Source organism: Hemitrygon akajei, chromosome 17, assembly GCF_048418815.1.
Source record: "Hemitrygon akajei chromosome 17, sHemAka1.3, whole genome shotgun sequence".
NCBI lineage: Eukaryota > Metazoa > Chordata > Chondrichthyes > Myliobatiformes > Dasyatidae > Hemitrygon > Hemitrygon akajei.
In genome coordinates, this window is record NC_133140.1 from 29114186 (window position 1) to 29135320 (window position 21135).

The 21135-nt window shown below is 44.1% G+C and overlaps 1 protein-coding gene across 5 annotated transcripts in view; it reads left to right on the forward strand.

Annotated features, from left to right (window-relative positions):
- cpne2 (copine II) overlaps positions 1-21135 on the forward strand; it is a 258097-nt gene that overhangs the window by 51579 nt on the left and 185383 nt on the right. For all 5 annotated transcript variants that reach the window (XM_073069841.1, XM_073069840.1, XM_073069839.1 and 2 more), the window contains 2 exons: positions 15757-15846; positions 19933-20031. In XM_073069841.1, the coding sequence (XP_072925942.1) occupies positions 15757-15846; positions 19933-20031 (189 nt within the window). The remainder of the gene's footprint in view (positions 1-15756; positions 15847-19932; positions 20032-21135) is intronic.

Below are 21135 nucleotides of genomic sequence, written 5' to 3' on the forward strand. Positions count from 1 at the left end.
TCTCTCTATATTTTGCTGAAATACACTTGTACATTTTATTCATCTATTGGCCTTTGTGTTCTCTGATGCTGTGTGGAGGGGCATACACATTATTGAAGGTACTGTACCTTCATTCCGCAGAGACATACCAAGGTCCTATTCAGCTTAGTAACATTGAAAAGATAAACAGTTGATGTTTCAGGCTGTGACCCTTCATCAGGACTGGAAAGGAAGGGGGGAATCAGTAAGAACCTGGGGAAAGAGAGAAAGGATTACAAGGTAGTAGGTGATAGGTGAAACCAGGAGAAGGGGAGGGGCTGAAATAAGGGCCCGGGAGGTTGATTGGTGGATTGGAGAGATAAGGGCTGGAGAAGGGGGAATCTGATAGGAGAGGACCATGGAAGAAAGGAAATGGGGAGGAGCAGCAGAGGGAGATGATGGGCAGATAAGGTGAGAGACAGAAACAGGAATGGGGAATGCTGAAGGGAGGTGGGGGGCAATTACTGTAAGTTCGAGAAATCCAAGTTCATGCCATCAGGCTGAGGCTATGCGGACGGAATATAAGGTGTTGTTCCCCCAACCTGAATGTGGTCTCTTCGTGGCATTAGAGAAGGCCATGGACTGGCATGTCGGAATGGGAAGTAGAATTGAAACGGGTGGCCTACTTTTTGTAGAAGGTGCGTGGTTCAGTGGTCATCCGATCTTCATCAGGTCTCACCAATATACAGGAAGCCACACTGGGAGCACCACATTCGGCAGGTGAAGCACGGCAGATGGAGCGAAGATGCTTGGTGAAGCAGACACCCTATCTGACTTGACTTGTGAAACCCACCTGGTTTCCTTGGCTGCGTAGGTCTAGGGGATACACACTCCGGTCCCTCCAAACCCGTGAGATTGAGGTGGCTCTCCCACCTCAAACCTCGGTTTGTGTGGAAGCTGTGTAATTTTCTACCCTGTTACAACTCAGTGCCAAGAAATTACAGACAGTACACTGCATATGATTAAAGGAATTATATTTGTGAATCTTAACGGCTAGTAAAGAAAAGAAGGACAAAAAGGGCCAATTATAATTGAACAGTCAAATGTGTACAAGTTGGAGCTCAACTCTTCAAAAAGTCATTTTCTCCGATTCTCAGTGGATCCCTAGACCTTGCTCCATCGAATCACAGTCCCCACTGGGTCGAATCCCAGAGGGATTCTCTCCAACGCCCACTGAATAAAGAACCCCAGCTCACACCAGTGTCAGGCACACAACGCATCAACCACTCCCCTGATTGGGTGGCTCACATTCCTAAGCACCTGTTATCTCTAACCATAACCCAAACACTGCTCCTACAAAACGACCATTACGTTAGCAGTGAAACCTTTCCCAGGGTGTTGCACATGTTTAGTACTTATTTTTAAATTCCATGGATATATTTTATGTCCTAGCCATTATACTTTGAAGAACAGCAGTATCTGATCATTATCAAATCCTGTTTGTCGTCCCACAATGTGATTTAACCTTGTTACCTTAGAATAGGGACGAGACTCCCTTGCACAGGGGTTTGGTGAATTTTCCAACCCACTGCTTGGCCTTTGGGATCCTTTGTTCACACCCTTGTAAGGACACGCAGTACAGCAGTTTGTACCCAGATGGAACATGGAATGAAAGTGATCATCTAACCTCTACCAAACATTCAACCCTTCCTGCTTAGAATTGAATGGAATAATGCTGCAATGGTTGCCCAAGACACAACAAGCATATCGGGATTTGTGCAGAATTTGACTGTGACAACTTTTTGGTCCAGATACTGATCACTTGACAAAACTTTGGCCACCCTCCAGGCTCTGAGGTCATCTTCATGGGTTCATGGACCATTCAGAAATCTGACGGAGGACGGGTAGAAGCTGGTACTGGAAAAGTTGAGTGTGCATCTTCAGGCTCCAGTACCTCCTCCCTAATGAGAAGTGATTGTCACAATAGACAGATTGTGAAGAGCAACATTTGACATTATATTGATAATCCCATTACAGAGATGTGCTCCCTCCCTTCCAGAAGATGTGGCTCATTAGCTCGTCTTAAACTAATTTGCTCAAATTAATCATGAAATACCATGAAATTCGTATCTAGCACATATATACAAATTAAACATCTTATTATGCCAAGTATACCCACTGTCCACCTAAGCTAGCGTTCAACAGGGATTTTGTCCAGTGTAATTGGTGGGTCTCATTCCACCGGTTCCCACTTGCCCCTCACCACATAACCGGTGGTGTGGGCAAGACCAGGAATTTTCATTGACACCAAAGACTCCAGAGGCAAAACAAAGGGAACATTGCTGGCAGAGTGGTGGCCTCAATGGCATTAAGATCACTCAGTGGCTTCCACGTCAATAGCATGACCTTTGATCTTAAGGATCTGTATTGTCTACATTGCATTTAACTGAGAACTATGGACATAAGGAAAACGCTTTAGGTATTTTTGGAGAAGCTTTACAATCTGTATGATTAGCCTTGTTCATCATTTCAGTAAGGCTACAACATAATCACAATCTTTCAAATATGTTATTCCACCCAAATAGTTTAAATGGCCCTTACAAAGTAAAATTCATTAGAAATATTGGCCGCTGCAATTTGCCTGCCAGCTCAACAGATCTACAGTGGACGTGTCCTCTTCACATCAGGGAAGAGGTACAGGAGCCCGAAGACCCACACTCAAAGTTTTAGGGACAGCTTCCTTCCCTCGGCCATCAGATTTCTGAACTGTCCATGAACACTACCTCACTATTTTGTTCTCATTTTGCACCAATTATTTATTTAATATTTTCTTTTGTGACTTTAAATAATTTTTCATTTTGCATTGCATCTGCAAAACAAAAAAACTGTGACATATGTCAGTGATAAATAAAGATTCTGATTCTCTGACTCTCTTGCTCTCTCACATACAGTTTATCCTTTTCATTATTGGCGTGTCTATCTCTTTCTTGGTGTTTTTGTTTGCTCAGGCCATTGTCTTCTTCACTGTCTTCTTCTAGTCTCTCTTTCTTATACTTAGCAGACAGATAATCCAAGACAGCACTGAAATGTTAAACAGTTTTAATCAGATATTTGGAAAGAATCAAGAGTTTGTGGTGGAAGTGATTCACCAGGATGAGAGGGTTGTCCTACCATAAAGAAGTTGATCTACAGTATTGTCTTTGTTTTAAAAGAGGAAGGATGGTCTTATTTAAACACAACTCGAGGGTCATGGTAGGGTAGATATTGGAATCTTTTAGTTGAGGACATACAAGAAGAGGGAGGTGGTCATTTAAAACAGATCGCTTGGACTATACCTAATGGAATTCAGATGAGTGAGAGGGGATCTTATAGAAACATATAAAATCAATAAATAGACTCAGCGACATAGTTTCCACTGGTAGGCGGGATGAAAATGAAGGGCATACCCTCAGGATTTATGGAATAGATTTAGGATGAAAATGAATCAAAACTGTTTTTCAAGGAGAGTAGTAAATTTGTAGAATTCTCTGCCGAGGGAAGCAGTGGAGTTCACCTCTCTAGTTATATTTATCACACCGTTAGATTGATCTTTGCATAGCAGGGGAATTATGGATCACGGGCCAAAGGCAGGTAGGTGGAGTTGAGTCCATAGCTAGGTCAGCCATGATCTTATTGAATGGAGGAACAGGCTTGATGGTTCAATGGAGGAACAGCCTACTCTGGCTCCTATTTCTTATGTAGGTGGGTAATCTGTGCAACTCACTGTCACTGGGACCTCTAGGAGCTAGTTTACTAGAATAATTTAAGGAGGAATTAGACAAATTTTTTGATCGGGAATTGATGCCTATTGGGAACTTCACAGAAAAGGAGTTGCGGCTTGAGGAAGATCACCCATGATTGCATTGAATGGTGGCGGCAAGCTTGAGAAAATGGCCTACTCCACCAATTTTCTTATGACATAATCTTCAGACTTTAACAAGTGGAGTGTTCCAGTGTGCTTCCAAGCCAAGTATTTTCTGTTGATGGGTTGTTGACAGGCTTTCTGCAAGTTGACACTGAGTTATGGTCGCTGTGGAAGTCATGGGTCTGGTTTAGCAGCTAGTTCACTAAGGTTGGTTTTGGGGACAGAGGAGGAAGTTAAAGCTCATGTTAGGGTTTAGAGATGAGGATGTGGGGGAATTAGAAGTCAGGCCAAAGTCTTAGCTTCCGCTCCCTGTTTCTTGGCCAGACACGCGGATGAAGTCCCATCACCCCCACCCTGGGTCAGCATGGTGTGGGCAGGTTTCAAAGCTGGAGTTCTGTCTGGGTGGGAGGAATGAGGTCTGTGACCCGTTGGGTATGCAAATCTGTGGGCCTATAGTTCGAGGTCCAGTGTTAGGGCCCAGTCATCAGTGAGACCAGAGGCTGAGGCCTAGTGTTTGGTGATCATCGGGTTCTGGAGTTGATGCTAAGGATCGAGGCCCAAGGGTCTATCAAAGACCATTAGTTGAGGTCAGTTGGCTGGAGCCCCAAGATGACAAATGTCAGGTGGGGAGGGGGGTTGAAATCACAATATCTGCAAATTTGGGTCCGCTGTAGGCCGAAGATGGCCTGCCCTGGGTTGGAGGACACTGTATGTGAATGGGTGGATTCGTTTCGTTGCTGGTGTTCTGTTTAGTTGTGTTCTGTGGTTGTTCTACAGAACATTGTATGCATGCTGAGTTAGCACGGGAACGTGTGATGACACTTGTGGGCTGGGTGTGCTGGTTATTAAATCAAAGACATTTGAATTGAATGAGATTCTGGAGCTGTTGGAGCCTGTGATTTGCAGTTTGGAGATCGTTGGGTGTTTCCTGCAGTCTCTGAGAGGATGCCAGGAGGCAGAGGCGGAGCGTATGAACCTCATGCTGAGGGCACAAGCCAATGTTTGACTACATTTTGCTAATTAAAGTTTCCATTGTTCACCAATTAAAGCAACAAAGGAGATTGCAACATTGAGGCAAATGCAGAAAGTGAGCGCCAGCTACCCGCCCTCTAATACTGGTGGGATCACTCTGTTACTGGAGAGGGGAGACTGCCTTTTGATCACTGGTGGGATCACTCTGTCACGGAGAGGGGAGACTGCCTTTTGATCGCTGGTGGGATCACTCTGTCACGGAGAGGGGAGACTGCCTTTTGATCACTGGTGGGATCACTCTGTCACGGAGAGGGGAGACTGCCTTTTGATCACTGGGGGATCGCTCTGTTACTGGAGAGGGGAGACTGCCTTTTGATCGCTGGTGGGATCACTCTGTCACGGAGAGGGGAGACTGCCTTTTGATCACTGGTGGGATCACTCTGTCACGGAGAGGGGAGACTGCCTTTTGATCACTGGGGGATCGCTCTGTTACTGGAGAGGGGAGACTGCCTTTTGATCGCTGGTGGGATCACTCTGTTACTGGAGAGGGGAGACTGCCTTTTGATCACTGGTGGGATCACTCTGTCACGGAGAGGGGAGACTGCCTTTTGATCGCTGGTGGGATCACTCTGTTACTGGAGAGGGGAGACTGCCTTTTGATCACTGGTGGGATCACTCTGTCACGGAGAGGGGAGACTGCCTTTTGATCGCTGGTGGGATCGCTCTGTTACTGGAGAGGGGAAGCCTGCCTTTTGATCGCTGGTGGGATCGCTCTGTCACGGAGAGGGGAGACTGCCTTTTGATCACTGGGGGATCACTCTGTTACTGGAAAGGGGAGACTGCCTTTTGATCACTGGTGGGATCACTCTGTCACGGAGAGGGGAGACTGTCTTTTGATCACTGGTGGGATCGCTCTGTCACGGAGAGGGGAGACTGCCTTTTGATCACTGGTGGGATCACTCTGTCACGGAGAGGGGAGACTGCCTTTTGATCACTGGGGGATCGCTCTGTTACTGGAGAGGGGAGACTGCCTTTTGATCGCTGGTGGGATCACTCTGTTACTGGAGAGGGGAGACTGCCTTTTGATCACTGGTGGGATCACTCTGTCACGGAGAGGGGAGACTGCCTTTTGATCGCTGGTGGGATCACTCTGTTACTGGAGAGGGGAGACTGCCTTTTGATCACTGGTGGGATCACTCTGTCACGGAGAGGGGAGACTGCCTTTTGATCGCTGGTTGGATCGCTCTGTTACTGGAGAGGGGAAGCCTGCCTTTTGATCGCTGGTGGGATCGCTCTGTCACGGAGAGGGGAGACTGCCTTTTGATCACTGGGGGATCACTCTGTTACTGGAAAGGGGAGACTGCCTTTTGATCACTGGTGGGATCACTCTGTCACGGAGAGGGGAGACTGTCTTTTGATCACTGGTGGGATCGCTCTGTCACGGAGAGGGGAGACTGCCTTTTGATCACTGGTGGGATCACTCTGTCACGGAGAGGGGAGACTGCTTTTTGATCACTGGTGGGATCATTCTGTCACGGAGAGGGGAGACTGCCTTTTGATCACTGGTGGAATCGCTCTGCCACGGAGAGGGGAGACTGCCTTTTGATCACTGGTGGGATCGCTCTGTCACGGAGGGGGAGACTGCCTTTTGATACTGGTGGGATTGAACACGAAGAAATCTGCAGATGCTGGAAATTCAAACAACACGCACAAAATGCTGGTGGAACACAGCAGGCCAGGCAGCATCTATAGGAAGAAGCACTGTCAATGTTTCGGGCCAAGACCCTTGTCAGGACACCAATGGGATCGCTCTGCTGCAGAGAGGGGAGACTGCCTTCTGATACTGGTGGGATCACTATGTTGATTCGGTCAGAGTGCCGCACTGAGCCGTCAAACCAAAGATCTGGTGGGTGGACTTATGCTGTTGTCAAAGAAGAACATGGAAGCCCTGCCCTGCCACTCTTTATCCCCTAACCAGCGATACTGACAAAGAATAACAGGCCATGGTCACTTGGGAGCATTGTAGAGATAGTATGCAACACTTCAAATTCAAATCAGAAATCACATTTTAATATTTAACTTTGCTGAAACATTCTTTGAGACAAATCAGGGTTGTGGGAGGCAAGCTCCAGTATTTGAGAATCCTGTTGTTTTGATTCCTTTCCTCTTGATCTTCTGGTTTGTGACTTTCCTGTTTTTTTTATTCCCTTTATCTCTCCTTATCCCTTTGGCCCCTCTAGCTGCCCTCACTTTGAAAACTAAAATGGCCTGACGACATTGCTACATGAAACATCCACCTGTGTACACAAAAAGTGAGCAACGTCTTTTTTTTGTATAACATCAGCATCTCTCCATTTTCATCCTGGAAGTAAAACGAGTCCAGCTGCGGGTTTGTGTTAGGCAGTCATTTCCTCCAGCATGCCAGGATTGCAGATGCGAAAGCATGCTGTAAAATCACTGCAAATGATCATATAACACTGTAATATAACAATTACAGCACAGAAACAGGCCATCTCGGCCCTTCTAGTCCATGCCGAATGCTTACTCTCACCTAGTCCCACTGGCCCGCACTCAGCCCATAACCCTCCATTCCTTTCCTGTCCATATACCTATCAAATTTTACTTTAAATGACAATACCGAACCTGCCTCTACCACTTCTACTGGAAGCTCGTTCCACACAGCTACCACTCTCTGAGTAAAGAGATTCCCCCTCGTGTTACCAGATGTAACACGAATGTAGATCAAATTAATAATTATTTAGGAGCATCCTTTTAATCAAGTGAGCACCAAGTAAACGTGGTTTATTAAAAGAGGCCCAGTTTCTCATTAAAAAAATAACACACATCTGCAGGATTGGCTGTAAATCTGATGAATTGCAGAGCAAACTTTGAGACATTGGCTTATTTCAAAAGAATAAGTTCCTGAAGGGTATTGCAGAATATTGGAGTGCCTCACTGGAAAGTGACATCTATCCTCCCTTTTGTCATTTCCTTTTCATCGGAGTTGAAAGATTCATGAAGTGTTGGAAACTGCAGTTGGATTCCCAACTATTCCTCGTACAGGACCAGATGGCACAGCCACAGAGTAGAAGGTTGTCCCTTTAGAACAGAGATAGGAAGAACTTTCTTTAGCCAGAGGTGGATAGATCTTTTACTGATCCCAAGGGAAATTACAGGGTCACTGTAGCTTTACAAGTGCACAGATATACAAATATTAGAAGTGAAGAAAGAAAGAATAAAAAATAATTTGCCTTAAACAGTCAAACAGGAGGGGGTCATCACTTCCCCGGCTATAGGTTGACTCATTATAGAGCCTAATGGCTGACCTCATATAGTACTCTCTGGAGTGGAGTCTATTACTGAAAATATTCCTCTGTTCAGCCAGACTTTCTAATTAGTTTATTGAGCCTGTTGGCATCACCCAGAAGCTGGTAAATCTGTGGAATTCACTGCCACAGATGGCAATGGAGGACAAGTCACTTGGTATGCTTAAAGCAGATGTTGGTAGGTTCTCGATTAGTAAGGGTGTCAAAGGTTACAGGAAGAATGGAGTTGACAGGGATAATAAATCTGCCATGATGGAATGGTGGGATAGACTCACTGGCCGAATGGCCTAATTCTGTTCATACATCTTATGGAATTGTACATAGTTCACAGAAGTTGTACCTCGGGGTTTATGCTGTAAGATGTTGAGGAAGATGTGCATATGCTAATGGGTCCGTTCCTACCAAAGTACTGAGGACAAGCAGTTGATTTACTGATGGAATCGATTGCTAGCCTACAAAAATTTCACGGGGTAATTGAGGACCAAGCCAGCTATTGAGACAGTGGGAATGATCAGTGACTCTAAGATTCCACTTGCCAGGCAGAATAAAGTTTGAACTGCCAAACACATTGTGAGAACTGAGCTGGGGGAATGGAGGAACAGTTTATCATGTTTTCTGAAATAACGCAACAATAGAATTGGTTCAGGCAGTGGGTGGAAACTTTTGAGTGGGAGATGTCTATTGATCTTCAAACGGATATAGTCAAAACAAACCAAATTCCACAGTAATAGTGTAGAGGATATGTTCACAAAATATATAAGAAGGTTTTACTTGACAATGTTTTGGACAAGGAAACAATTTTAGATTTATATTGTCCAGTAAGATGTTGTTGGCGCAATGCTTTACAGTACTAGCAAACCAGGTTCATTTGCCTCCGCTACCTGTAAGGTTTGTTCTCCTCATAACTGCATGGGTTTCCTCTGGTTGCTGTGGTTTCCGCCTGCAGTCCAAAGCCTTACTGGTTGGTAGGTCAATTTGTCATTGTAAATTCTCCCATGGATTAAATGGCTAGGATTAAATTGGGTGATTGCTGGGATTGAAGGGCTGGAAGGGTCTATTCCACACCGTATCTCAATAAATAAATAAATTTGTTAGTTAAGGGGTGTTTGGGGAAGAGCAATCACAATATGATAAAAAGTTCGATGAAAAATGGAAGTAATTCAATTTAACTTGAAACTGGAGGCTAAAATGTAAGTTATTATACAAAATAGGAGCCAGGAGTTTGTCACAGAAGATGCATTAAAAGATTAAACTAAATTATCAGCGACTGATAAATTAGTACATAATTTCCAATTGTATCCCTTTTCTAGCACAAAATCTTCACCGATGAATTGCTTTAGTTGTAGCTAACAAGAGAAGTTAAAGATGAAATTAGGTTGCAGGAAAAAAATTAACACTTCCTTTGGCTCCATTATGTAAGGACTGGATAAAGTTCAGAATAATGCAACGTGAGCCCAAGGCATTGATAAGAAGAGTAAAAGGGGATTGTGACAGTAATCAAGCAAGTAATACAAAAAAAGCAGGAATTTCCAAAGAGAGATAAAAAGAAAAAAGATGATAAAATATTGAAAGTTGCTTTTAATCCCTTACAGATTGAGACAAAAGAAATGAAATAAGAAAGGTAGATAAACTAAACACACTGGTGCCTATTTTTATAGAGAAAGTTGGAAAAAGTCCTGTGGAAATAATGGAGAACATGGTCTAGAGTAGTTGAGAAGCTAAATAGAAAAACAATAGCATCAAAAACTGGAGAAATTGATGAGAATGAAAAGTGATAAATTCCCAGGACCTGATGATGATCTGGTTTACATCTATGGAATTCTGGAAGATGTGTGGTTGTCCTCTTCTGAAATTCCGACATTTGACAGCAGCTGCCACAGACCGTGAGGTAACCAGTGCAACTCCACTATTAACAAAGGAGAGAGAGAGAAAACAGAGGAATTAAAGACCACTAACTTAACCTCAGTAGCAGTGAAAGTGCCAGAATCTTTTATAAACCAAGTTGTACTGGGCACTTAGAAAATCAAAATAAACTAGAGAGCCCACAGGGGTGAAAGTTTTTGGATAGGGGACCAAGTTCAAGTACAATTGTGGTGAACTAGATATACCTGTCTGACTGCTCCTGTGGCTCCTCCCACAGACCCTGCTGACTGCTCCTGTGGCTCCTCCCACAGACCCCTGTATAAAGGCGACTGTGGGCTGCTGCTCTCCCTCATTTTCCCCAGGATGTAGTGCTGTTTATTCTTCCAGTCAATAAAAGCCAATATCTCACCTTCCTAAGTCACAGCGTGAGTTATTGATGGTGCATCAACAATACAAAAGTGGAGGGAAAATTGAGTTCTAAGGAGAATGTAGAGAGACCAGGGAGTTGTAGGAGGTTATGGGAAAGTAGCAAAGGGTAAAAATAAGGTTGATTGAATATAGTGAAGATTTTCTTTGATAAACAGTGAGCGATTGAAATTTGATGCCTGGGTACTCTTGTATGGAAATCATTGAATCTTGATGATTGGCTCAATGAGTCAGAAAGGCAAAACAGTGTCCTTTAATGTAAAACAATTTGAGTTCAAATGTAGGGGTGTTTTGCTCCACTTGGGTAAACCAATTTCATCTCATGGTTTCTGGTCTCCCTGTACAAGGAGGGATAACCTTCCTGTAGAGGACGTTCAGCAATGGTTTGTCAGATTGATTCCTACTGAACAGGAAAACTGCTACACCATGGTCAAATGGATGAACAGAATCTGATTGGTCTGGCTCACATTACCGGGGAGGTTGGGCACGAGGAGAGCACAGGAAGAGGAGCAAAAATTGGTGGGATGTGGGTGTGCAGATGAATCTGGGACCCAGGTGTCAGGAAGGGAATCAGGCAGCAAGCTAGGAGATGGTTTATAAGGAGTTCAGTGGGGAATGGTGTGGAGAGAAGGATGAAGATTGGCAGGTTGGGGTGCAAAGTCAGCCAGTATTGAGGAACAGCCGAGTGGGTTAGGTGGAGTGCAATATCTGGGTGGGAAGTAGTTGAGGACTGGTTGAAAGTTTGACAAAAGGGGACCTCCTCCCTGATGGGTGGGCTTTCAACACTGGACTCTATGGGTTGAGAGCTGCTCTGATGGGATCCCTTTAATGCTACACTTGGCCTCCCAAACACTCACAACACATGCTTTTGGCAAGAATCATCTGCCAAGAAGCATTGCCTGGGCGTACGTTGGATTCTGTGGGTCACCAGGATGGTCAACACACTAGCACGGCAGAGGATGGGAGAGCAAGCAGGAAGATCTCAGCTTGTGTCACCCGCACTGAGTTTCAGTGAACTCAGGGTATAGTGCGATTATAATTTCTAGGCACAGAAAACTAACTTTGTTTTTGTGCAGCAAAGTCCCACTTTGAATGAGATGAGTTGCAGGAAACCAGCATCCAGCTCCGCAGTGTGGAGTACGGGGTATATCATGGTGTTGAGCCAAATTGCACTTGGAAGCAGGGATCAAAAGAAGGATGTAAATCAGACTTGACTGACCAGTCTGCACAAGCTTCACAGAACGTTACAGCACAGCACAGGCCCTTCAGCCCACAATGTTGTGCCAAACTTGTAACCTACTCCAAAATCAATCCAGCCTTCCAACCTACATAGCCCTCCATTTTTTAAATTTCATCCATGTGTCTATCTAAGAGTTTATTTAAATGTCCCTCATGCACCTACCACTCTGTTTTTTTTTTAAATTCTGACATCCCTCTCTTCTTTACTCCAATCTCCTTAGATTTATATCCCCTCTTATCAGCTATTTCTACCTTAAGTAATAGATCTACTCAATCTATGCCTCCTAGCATCTTGTACACCTCTAAAAAGTCACCTCTCATCCTCCTTCACTCCAAAGAGAAAAGCCTTAGCTCACTCAACCTATTGTCTAAGACATGCCCTCTAATCCAGGCAGCTTCCTGGTAAATCTTCTCCAAAGTTTTTACATCCTTCCTACAATGAGGCAACCAGGAGTGAGCATGACGCTCCATGCGGTCGAACCAAGGTTTTATAGATCTGCAAATTACCTCCCGGCTCCTGAACACAATTTCCCGACCAATAACAACCGTACGTTGCCTGAACAGCTTTGACGGATCGCTGAAGGAGGACCCCAAGATTCTCTGTTCCACCACACTGCTAATTTGCTTGCTTTGAGAGTCAGTGTCTTCACATGGAACAAGCTGCCAGAGGAAGTGATCGAGGCAGGTGGAATACCACTAGGATAGGAAAGGTTTAGAGGGTTAGGTGCCAAATGCAGACAAGGGGGAGGAACTGAGTAAGCATCTTGACAGCATGGATGGGGTGGGGGTGACGAGGGGTCTGGTTCTCTGCGCCTGGAAGAAAATGACTGTCATCACTTCAACAGCTCAGGCTAGAGCATAAGTCAGGACTTTCTGGAGTTTCCTAAATGCTCCTTCAAATGAATTTGCTGGCATTTACTGTATGAGCTATTATTACACTACTTACTTAGTGCTTCATCCACAGCAAACAATACCCACACAATCCTATCAACTGTGGCAATAACAAGCATCGTGTACTGCTGCCAAATAGCCCATACTGAGGAGGGAACAATAACTGCTTATATATTTTAAATGTGCCAATTACAAGCATACCTGGTTACAATTTCTGTCATGTTAGACACATATGATATACAATCCTTTTTAAAATCACACCTTGTGTGGAGGGCTTTTTTTTGCATATGAATCATTTCATTGTTTCCTGGTTCTGTTGTAAAGGTCAAGTGAGACAATTCTCATTTTAGTGCAACTCCATTTTTACATTGCTTCTCTCTGTCATCTTCATCTGAAGGAAATAAGTGAACTCGTATCTATGAGAGGAATTGTCAATAAGAGGGGAAATTATTCCAGTCTGGCCAGATAAGTCTGTCCTCCTCTCCTCATGACTCTTGCATGAGAGCTAGGATTGATCAAACAGGTTACTGGAGATTCCTGTGATTTAATGGAGGGTGATGTTTGGCAGCGTGATTGTCTGTGCTTTGAAGGTGATGGTGTTTGCAGTTTTACTATTAAAAATCTGCTTGCTTTGAATAGAATGAAAAACTTGCAGAGTGAAACTGGCCTGAGCTGGAAAGCTTAGTTGTGCTTATTTTCCTTTCCCACACGCACTATCATCAAGATTACTGAATGAGTTTGTCTGTAGGTGGTGGATTGTGGTAGATTTCAACCCATGCGTTGACTTGTGCAGTTTTGGGTGGAGTCTTCAAAGCTAGCGACAAGATTTAACCCAGGTTGTCTGGGCTGGATTTGAACCCATGTTTTCAGGCAAATCTGAATTGAGTAAAATTATGGAGACTGCTGCGGACCTTTGATTAAAAAATGCAATTGTGTTGATCCCTTGACAACTGAGAGCCCTCTGCATCTTCACTGGATACTGTTCAAAGTCAGGTTTGTTATCACTGACAGAGGTCCAGAATTTTAATTTTTTTTACAGCAGCAGTGCAATGCAAGACACAAAAATTAAGTTACAAAATAAATTGTGCAATTAATAACAAGGTGGTTGGACTTCATGGACTGTTCAGAAATCTAATGGTGGAGGGGAAGAAGCTGTTCCTAAAATGTTGAGTTCCAACACTTGGCCTAAGCACTTATATAGAATTTTCCATACTGAGAATGAAATTTGGATCCGCGTTGGTATTTAAGAGGTGTGGGCATAGCCAGTCCAGACTGAAACATGTTTCAAGCTGAGGACAGCACATCAGCAAGGACTGACCTTTTAAGAAAACTTAACTCTGTTGTCAGATTCAGTTAGAAAGCAGGTTTGGTTTATTATGTTAACAAAGGCAAAAAGGAGCTTGGTCATTAGGCAATTGAAATTGTCAATGCAGCTGGCTCTGCACTGGCCGCCTATTACACTTTTGAATCTGTATTCCACTTTACTGATTTCAGTGATAACTGGTCAGAGTGTATTGTCACTCATAGCTCTGCCACCCAAGACTGACTTCTACTCCCACTGTGAGTTACACTTCAAAGATTTCCTTAATGGTTTAACCTTAAAATATGCAATAAATGTGATCCTTTGACAGAAGCCAGCTTTGCTGTTAAGACCATGATCGAGTTGATCCTGGCTGATTTATTATCCCTCTCAAGCATATTATCTGGCCCACTCCTCGAACCATTGACGTCCGTAGGGGGCCTCTGGGATTTCCGAAAGGGCTGACACCTATACCTTGTGTTCTGGGGCCCAGGATGTCACTGCTCCACCTTTGATGTGGTTATCAGTACCAGCACCAAACCCAAAACCTGAACGGAAGAATGATATTTATTCTGCTGCATTGTCTCAAAACCTGGCCACACTACAATCATGTGTTGCCTTCCTGTTGGACTCATTCACTTTGCACTTGCTAGTAATCCAAAATTCACTTCCTTTTATCAATTTTCTCCCCTCCTGATGCCTGTAACATCTGGTTTTACAGATGTTACATGCTCTTCAGTGTCTTGCCCAACTGGCAAATTATTTAGGGATTAGTCTTATGACTGATGTTGGCAGCCTGTTGGACTGGAAGGGCATTGCTGCCAAGCTTAATTACATCTTCTCACAGTTGTCTGTGAAAGCGCAGTTCCAGGAGAGATTACCTGCCAGCAATCAGAAGCTTTCCCTTTTTTAAATCCAAGTTGTTGGTCTGTCCTCTTCCTCCATTCTCTGTGGACCCCCTACCCCTTTCCCAGTAGTTGTTATTTTGTTGATTTGGAGGGACAGCACGGTAACCGGCACTCCTGGCCCAATGAGCCTGTGTCCCCCAGTTACACCCACGCGGCTCATTAGCCTTCCGTGCAATCTTTGGACCAGATCACCCAGAGGAAACACACGTGGTCACAGGGAGAACGTAGAAACTCCTTACAGGCAGTGGGGGTAATTGAACCCGGGCTGCTGGCGCTGCAGTAGCCTGAAGCTAACCGTTACTCTGTCGTGCCAGCCAACGTCAACAAAATCGGCACGGACTGCAGACTAGGCTGCCCGAAATGTCAACTGTTTACTCTTCCCTTAGACACGGCCTGGCCTGCTGGGTCCCTCCAGCATTTCATCTGTGTTGCTTGGATTCCCAGCATCTGCAGATTTTCTCTTGTAGGTGGTAAAGGTTGATTTTTGGTTATGTACAGTAAAGTGTGTGTGTGTGTGTGTGTGTGTGTGTGTGTGTGTGTGTGTGTGTGTGTGTGTGTGTGTGTGTGTGTGTGTGTGTGTGTGTGTGTGTGTGTGTGTGTGTGTGTGTGTGTGTGTGTGTGTGTTCGTTTGTTCGTTCTCCTTCCAAATCAATGGAGCCAAATTTCAGAAGCAAGGCTTTGGCGTCTGCTGCTGTGTGTTTACTGCGTGGAGAAGAGGATAGCTTCTTATCCCGAGACTCATTATTCAGGCAGTTTGAATCAAAAAGCTCAGCTGTGACTAGGCTCAATTCAGTGGACAATCTGGTTACCTCAGGATCCTCCTCTTAATGCGACTTTTAAAATTTTGTTCACTGGCTCACCTGAAATTAAGAACGGCCGGACCAACTTCATAGAAACCCTGTGGAAGAGGGTGATAGATGGTGGCCGTGGGTTGTATAGCTGCCTGCAATTCTCTCGTTGGTCTTCCAGGTTATAAAGAATACTCTCGACCCCGTCTGGAAGCCTTTCAGCATGCCGCTGGTGTCCTTGTGTGACGGTCATGTGGACAAAAACATAAAGGTAATCTGAAGTTTCACAATAGCAATCTTCAAACTTGCATTCGTTTTGATACGTTTACGTATAAGACATGCAGTGCTATGCAAGATAAAAACACTGCAGGTCAGTTTTTACATAGCTCTGTTTTGATAGATTTTATGCTATTTCTAGATACCTCAGTGTGTTGTTTCCTGTGAATTACTCCCTGTGTCTCGTCCACCAGAGTGCCATTCTTTTTCTGTTTGAAGTTAGAACAGCCTTGTACCTACCTGCCCTTGCAGAATGACACAGAAACATAGAAAATAGGTGCAGGAGTAGGCCATTCTGCCCTTCGAGCCTGCACCGCCATTCAGTATGATCATGGCTGATCATCCAACTCAGAACCCTGTACCTGTTTTCTCTCCATACCCCCTGATCCCTTTAGCCACAAGGTCCATATCTAACTTCCTCTTAAATATAGCCAATGAACTGGCCTCAACTGTTTCCTGTGGCAGAGAATTCCACAGATTCACCACTCTCTGTGTGAAGAAGTTTTTTCTCATCTCGGTCCTAAAAGGCTTCCCCTTTATCCTTAAACTGTGACCCCTCGTTCCGGACTTCCCCAACATCGGAAACAATCTTCCTGCATCTAACCTGTCCAATCCCTTTAGAATTTTATACATTTCAATAAGATCCCTCCTCAATCTTCTAAATTCCAGCGAATACAAGCCCAGTCGATCCAGTCTTTCTTCATATGAAAGTCCTGCCATCCCAGGAATCAATCTGGTGAACCTTCTCTGTACTCCCTCTATGGCAAGAATGTCTTTCCTCAGATTAGGGGACCAAAACTGCACACAATACTCCAGGTGTGGTCTCACCAAGGCCTTGTACAACTGCAGTAGAACCTCCCTGCTCCTATACTCGAATCCTTTTGCTATGAATGCCAACATACCATTTGTCTTTTTCACCGCCTGCTGTACCTGCATGCCCACTTTCAATGACTAGTGTACAATGACACCCAGGTCTCGTTGCACCTCCCCTTTTCCTAATCGTCCACCATTCAGATAATAATCTGTTTTCTTGCTCTTGCAACCAAAGTGGATAACCTCACATTTATCCACACTAAATTGCATCTGCCATGAATCTGCCCACTCACCTAACCTATCCAAGTCACCCTGCATCCTCTTAGCATTCTCCCCACAGCTAACACCGCCGCCCAGCTTCATGTCATCTGCAAACTTGGAGATGCTGCATTTAATTCCCTCGTCTAAATCATTAATATATATTGTAAACAACTGGGGTCCCAGCACTGAGCCTTCCAGTACCCCACTAGTCACTGCCTGCCATTCTGAAAAGGTCCCGTTTATTCCCACTCTTTGCTTCCTGTTTGCCAACCAATTCTCTGTCCACATCAATACCATACCCCCAATACCATTTGCTTTAAGTTTGCACACTAATCTTCTGTGTGGGACCTTGTCAAAAGCCTTTTGAAAATCTAAATATACCACATCCGCTGGTTCTCCCCTATCCACTCTACTAGTTACATCTTCAAAAAATTCTATAAGATTCGTCAGACAGGACAGAAGAGAACCAATTGGACCACCGTCCCAAAGCCAGGTCTTTGGAAAGGCTGTTCAATTGCTCCTAGATCTCTGCTCTTTCCCCAAAGCCTTGTGCTTGCACTCAGTGGCCACTTTGTTAGGTATGGCTGTGCACTTTATTAATGCAAAATATCTGATCATGTGGCAACAGTTCAATGCATAAAAGCATGTAGGCATGGTCAAGAGGTTCAGTTGTTGTTCAGACCAAACATCAAATTGGGGAAGAAATGTGATCTTCTGAGTGACTTTGACCATGGAATGACTGTTGGTGCCAGATGGGGTGGTTTGAGTATCTCAGAAACTGCTGATCTTCTGGGATTTTTACACACAAAAGTCTCTAGAGTTTACAGAGAATGATGCAAAATACAAAACTTGCAGTGAGCGGCAGTTCAGTGGGTGAAAATGTCTTGTTAATAAGAGAGGCCAGATGAGAATGACCAGGTTGCTTCAAGCTGACAGGATGGCAACAGTAACTCAAATAACCACAAGTTACAACATGGCGTGTAGAAGAGCATCTCTGAGCGCACAACAAGTCGAACCTTGAAGTGGATGGGCTGCAGCAGCAGAAGACCATGAACACACACTCAGTGGCCACTTCACTAGGTCCAGGAGGCCTTTGTTAAAGTGGTTACTGAGTATGTGTACATATCCTTCATGAATTTGTCTCACCCCCCCATTCATCTGTAAGGTCACAGCTGTATCTGTATCTACTACCTTCCACCCAGTCCAGTACAGATTCTTCATTGCATAGACAAGAATTCTCCTCGCCTCTCCTATTGTTCTTACAAGCAACTGTGTTCCCTGGTTACTGCTCCTCCTGATGTTGGGGAAGATTTCCCTTTCGTTATTTCAACATCCAATTCTTCACAAGGCTTTACTTCCCAGAGCTCACAATAAACAAGTACCGTAGATTCCGTACTACAGAGCGCACCTGATTAAAAGCCGCAGGCTCTAATTTTAGAAAGAAAATCAATTTTGTACTTGTACAAGCCGCACCGGATTTTAAGCCGCAGGTGTCCCACGTTGTAATATGAGATATTTACACAGAAAGATATTACACGTGAGGATTTTTTAACTTTTAATTAAATCCGTATGGTAACATAAACAAATACATATTGCAAATGCTTTTTTTCGAACCGTGCCTGTAACACGGCTACTTTTAAATATACATACGTATCGGTAACACACAAATTACGTTGCGTATACTTTTTTACTGAACAGTGCACGAACAACATTCCAATATCTCCTAACGACTGGTAAAAAAATATATACTGCAGCCTACCAGGAAAAGTTATTGATCGCCTTTAACTTAAAAGCTGCATCATCGCGCGGGTCTAATGCGCTCGCCCCCTCCTTTCCGTTTATCGCAAACCGGTATTTTCCCCACAAGACGCGGCGAAACCGGATGTGACGTCATAGCATCCCGGGATGTAGTACAGAAAACAAATATACTTAAAACACTTCTAACTTTAACTAGAAAATACTAACAAATGAATTACTAAGCGAAAATATTATAAACTAAATAACTGCCATAAAGGCACCACAATGCTTTTCTTTCAGGGTTTTCCATGTTGATGAGGGTGAGTACAAATGACTGATTTACAATAATTTAATTGTGAAAGTGCGCTTGATTTATCGTACAATTTCATTGGACCTCTGTGAACTACTCATCAATTTTATTGGTCTACTGTTACGAGGCAAAATGTTTTTGGCGGCATGAAAAAAAACCATGCATTAGCCACACCGTAGTAAAGGCCGCAGTGTTCAAAGCTGTTCAAAGCGTGGGAAAATAGTAGCGGCTTATAATCTGGAATCTACTGTATGTTCTCTTTCCCCTGCATGACCAGTTCTTTGAGAGCAAATGACTAGAGTGTCACAAAAACATGGTATTGTCCCGACAGGTAATTGGGTCTCGTGAGGGGTATAACAATGCAGCCCAGGTACCAATTGATCTTTTCCTAGGTTTGCTGCCACTGAAAATAGCAATAGGGTAGAATAGCCACTGGGCATTATAAGTGTACGTCTCTTGTCATCTATTTAATTATTCCTAGTTTGATGTTTTCTTGTGGAACTGAGGTAGAAATAGTATCTGCAAATTGTGTCATCTTGATTCTATTTCAGCTGTTCAGTGAATGATATGTGCTCTGCACATTGCTGTAATGCATGCAAAATGCAAGAGGGGAACGATAACAACACTAGGGTGAATCATGGTGGCAGATTTCCAGTTTAGCTTCCCCACACTGACCCCACACCCATTTACACAAATCACATAGCTATTAAGCACGGAAACAAAACTGGCAGGGTGTCATCAGAAAATCTGTGCCTTCACTGCAATTCATGCCCAAGTCATAAATGTGCTATTTATTTATTTTTTAAAAGGCACAGGTGAGTTTTCTTCAGTCCAGTTTCTATGTTTGAGAGATAGTTACTTGAAACACCTGCTGCTCATCGCCACCATAGGCCAGAATCCAAATCAATGCCGGTTAATCAGTTGACTTGCGCAGGTGTTAATCCGCCATTCTTGTTCCAGGTTCTCTGCTACGATTATGATAATGACGGAGGACATGACTTTATCGGAGAGTGCGAGACCACGGTGACCAAGATGTCTGAAGCAGGTGACTCGGGAGAGGTACATAGTCAGTTCCGATTAATGGGTTACTGATGCTTTGAAATTCTGTAAGGGGATTGGAATTCTGCAATGCTATCCTGTGACTATATTCCTTATACAAAGTCAGATGGCATTGGTGATGCAAACACTGTCAAACTTGCAATGAGCAATTAAATCATACTTACCTTGGGGGTTTTTGATTAGCAATTCATGGGCTACAACATAAATGAAGGAGTTATTAACTTCAGGTAGTTGTGGCAACGTGGGGTTCGGTTGTGGGATCTCTGCCTGATCACTGTGATGTGATCTAGCTTTTTTTTCCCCTAATTCTCCGGTCCTCTCGTTGCATTCCATTTTTCTCCTGGATTCAGAAAGTCACATTAGGGAAGATTTCCTCATGTAACGGGGCAGAGGAGTGGCTTCTGTGGAGCTCCATTCTATGTCCCCATCAGTCGTCCACGCAGAGCAGGCCACCTCTTGGTATTGAGTTGCTGATCACCAGTGTCCTTGTGGATTTTTACGATTACGGGAGCTAAGCCGTCAAATCCCAAACATGGCTCGTTTAGCCTGTTGCATTAAGTGATAAGGTGCTTGCATTGTCCCAAGTACTTTCTCTTTGACCTGATGGTTCTGGTAATGTGTGAAGCTTTGCTGGGCCAACATCCATGCCCTCTGAGGTTGCCTGCTAAGTCACTGTATTGCACCATTTCTCCCGTGTTGAAGCAGAGCAGTAGGCAATCAGGCATCTGTGGGTGCTATGGTAGCATAGCGATTAGCGTAATGCTGGCTGTAAGATTCATTTCTCACCGATGTCTGTAAGGAGTTTGAATGTCTCCCTGTGACCGTGTGGGTATCCTCCACATACTCCAGTTTCCTCCCGTATTCCACAGACATGCCGGTTAGGGTAGGTCACTTGCGGGTGTGCCACATTGGTGCTGGAAGTGTGGCTGCCCAGTGCGTTCCTCACTGATTTGATTTGACGCAAATTATACTTTTCACTGGGTGTTTCAATGCACATTTGACAAATTAAGCTAACCTTTACTTATCTTATAATCCTATCATTAATCTAGTCACCAGATTTGAATATGGAAAATGTTGCTCCCAACCCAGTCGGCCTTGTATCAT